Genomic DNA, 1,726 nt, shown 5'->3' with positions numbered 1-1,726 from the left:
TGTGTGTGTGTGTGTGTGTGTGTGTGTGTAGTATATATATATATATATATATATATATATATATTCATCTCGTACATCCTTGGCTTGGCTATACCAGGACCAGAATTGGGCTGTAGACGTGCTTCACACTTGTTGTCCATGCTATACGTACAACATTTCAAGACGTACAATCGATTCCGCCTATTCCATTCCAGTGGTCGAAATACATGTGCTAGCGCATTCTCACACGGGTAATAGTATATCAATTAAAGGTTATCCAGCGACCATATTTTGTGTGGTGACATAAGGACATTGATATTTTACATATATAGTGTCATAAACGTTCTCTATCTTGAAAGCGTTTATTGTCTTCATTTATCTTCGTGCTTCGTGGTGTACCTCTGACACCTGCAATGTATGTATCATTCTATTACATACATTAGAGATGTCAGAGATAAGAATACGTTTATATGCAAATTTTCTCTGATGTACGTATCACATACTTTATTACAGCAAAACGTTTAAGGTCGACTTGTTCGTTTCTTTTGTTTTTTTTTGTTTTTTGAGTCTACACGTAAACTGTGACAATTTAACCCCTCTAACGTTTTCCTTTCTTTTACTCAGCGGGGCGAACGATGTTGACATGAATGTGGCATTCCGCTCAGTACCGTCTTCCATGTGGTATACACTGCTTATGTTAACAGGTACGTATACAATAAGCGTATCTCTATTTGCCACCTCGAGAGTCACCTATATGCATATATATATATAATAGTTACTTACATCTAGAAAGACTGCTATCCAGTCAGTAGTCAACCTCTGTATCATAGCGCCCTAGTTACTCACATTCAAGTATATGTTTGTTGTCAACACACACCTTCAATACCAATTCCTTTCGAGTCTCGTCGCGATTAACACTTTGCTATTTGTCCTCATTTGGTCCAGCCCTATTCGCTCGGTCCCACTTGATTTGGGCCACCCCGTGATCTATAGTTTGTTATATATCCGCATTATGGCCAGGCACATGCCAGAGCCACATTTCACTTTGATTGACCTCGTGATTTGAAGTTTGATATATGTCCACATTAACTCCACGCGAGTTCCCTCTGGCGCATTGCATATCGATTTACCTCCTTCGTTCTAACTCGCTATATGTCCACATTTTTTCGTGCGACTCTCTGACGCATTCATATCGATTCACCTCATTACCCTTCACTCGTTATATGTCCACATTTGTTCCAGGCGAGTTTCCCTTAGCGGACTTCACTTCACCTGGCAAGTGGGTGGCGGGTACAATCGGTGTGCTTGCTGTAGCTCTGTTCGCTATACCCACGGGTGTGTTGGGGGCTGGCTTTGAAGAGTGGGTGCAGGATAAGGAGGGTATGTCAAGAATATGCGTGTGTGTACATATGTTTGTATGTATGTGTGTGTGTGTGTATGCGTGTGTAAGTATATATATGTATTATGTTTGCATGTATATATGTATGTATGTATATATGTATGTATTTATGTTGGTATGTATGTATGTATGTAGGTATGTATGTATATGTGTATGTACTATGTATGTGTGTATGTATTATGTATGTATGTATGTTTGTATGTATGTACGTATGCATGCATGTATCTATGTATCTATGTATCTATGTATCTATGTATATATTTATGTATGTATATATATATATATATGTGTGTGTGTGTGTGTGTGTGTGTATAGATAATATGTGTATCGATTTATTTGTTTTTATAA

At 38.2% G+C, this 1,726-nt stretch overlaps 1 protein-coding gene across 1 annotated transcript in view; it reads left to right on the top strand.

Moving 5' to 3' along the window:
- Positions 1-622: 622 nt before the first annotated feature.
- Positions 623-1,726, top strand: part of SARC_13079 (hypothetical protein) — a gene marked incomplete at both ends in the record, with an annotated part of 2,577 nt that continues 1,473 nt past the window's right edge. The window contains 2 exons of the mRNA XM_014292798.1: positions 623-683; positions 1,222-1,359. Of these exons, the coding sequence (XP_014148273.1) occupies positions 623-683; positions 1,222-1,359 (199 nt within the window). The remainder of the gene's footprint in view (positions 684-1,221; positions 1,360-1,726) is intronic.

The sequence above is a fragment of the Sphaeroforma arctica genome (assembly GCF_001186125.1).
Source record: "Sphaeroforma arctica JP610 unplaced genomic scaffold supercont1.2879, whole genome shotgun sequence".
Lineage (NCBI taxonomy): Eukaryota > Ichthyosporea > Ichthyophonida > Sphaeroforma > Sphaeroforma arctica.
This window is presented reverse-complemented; position numbering and strand designations above follow the sequence as displayed.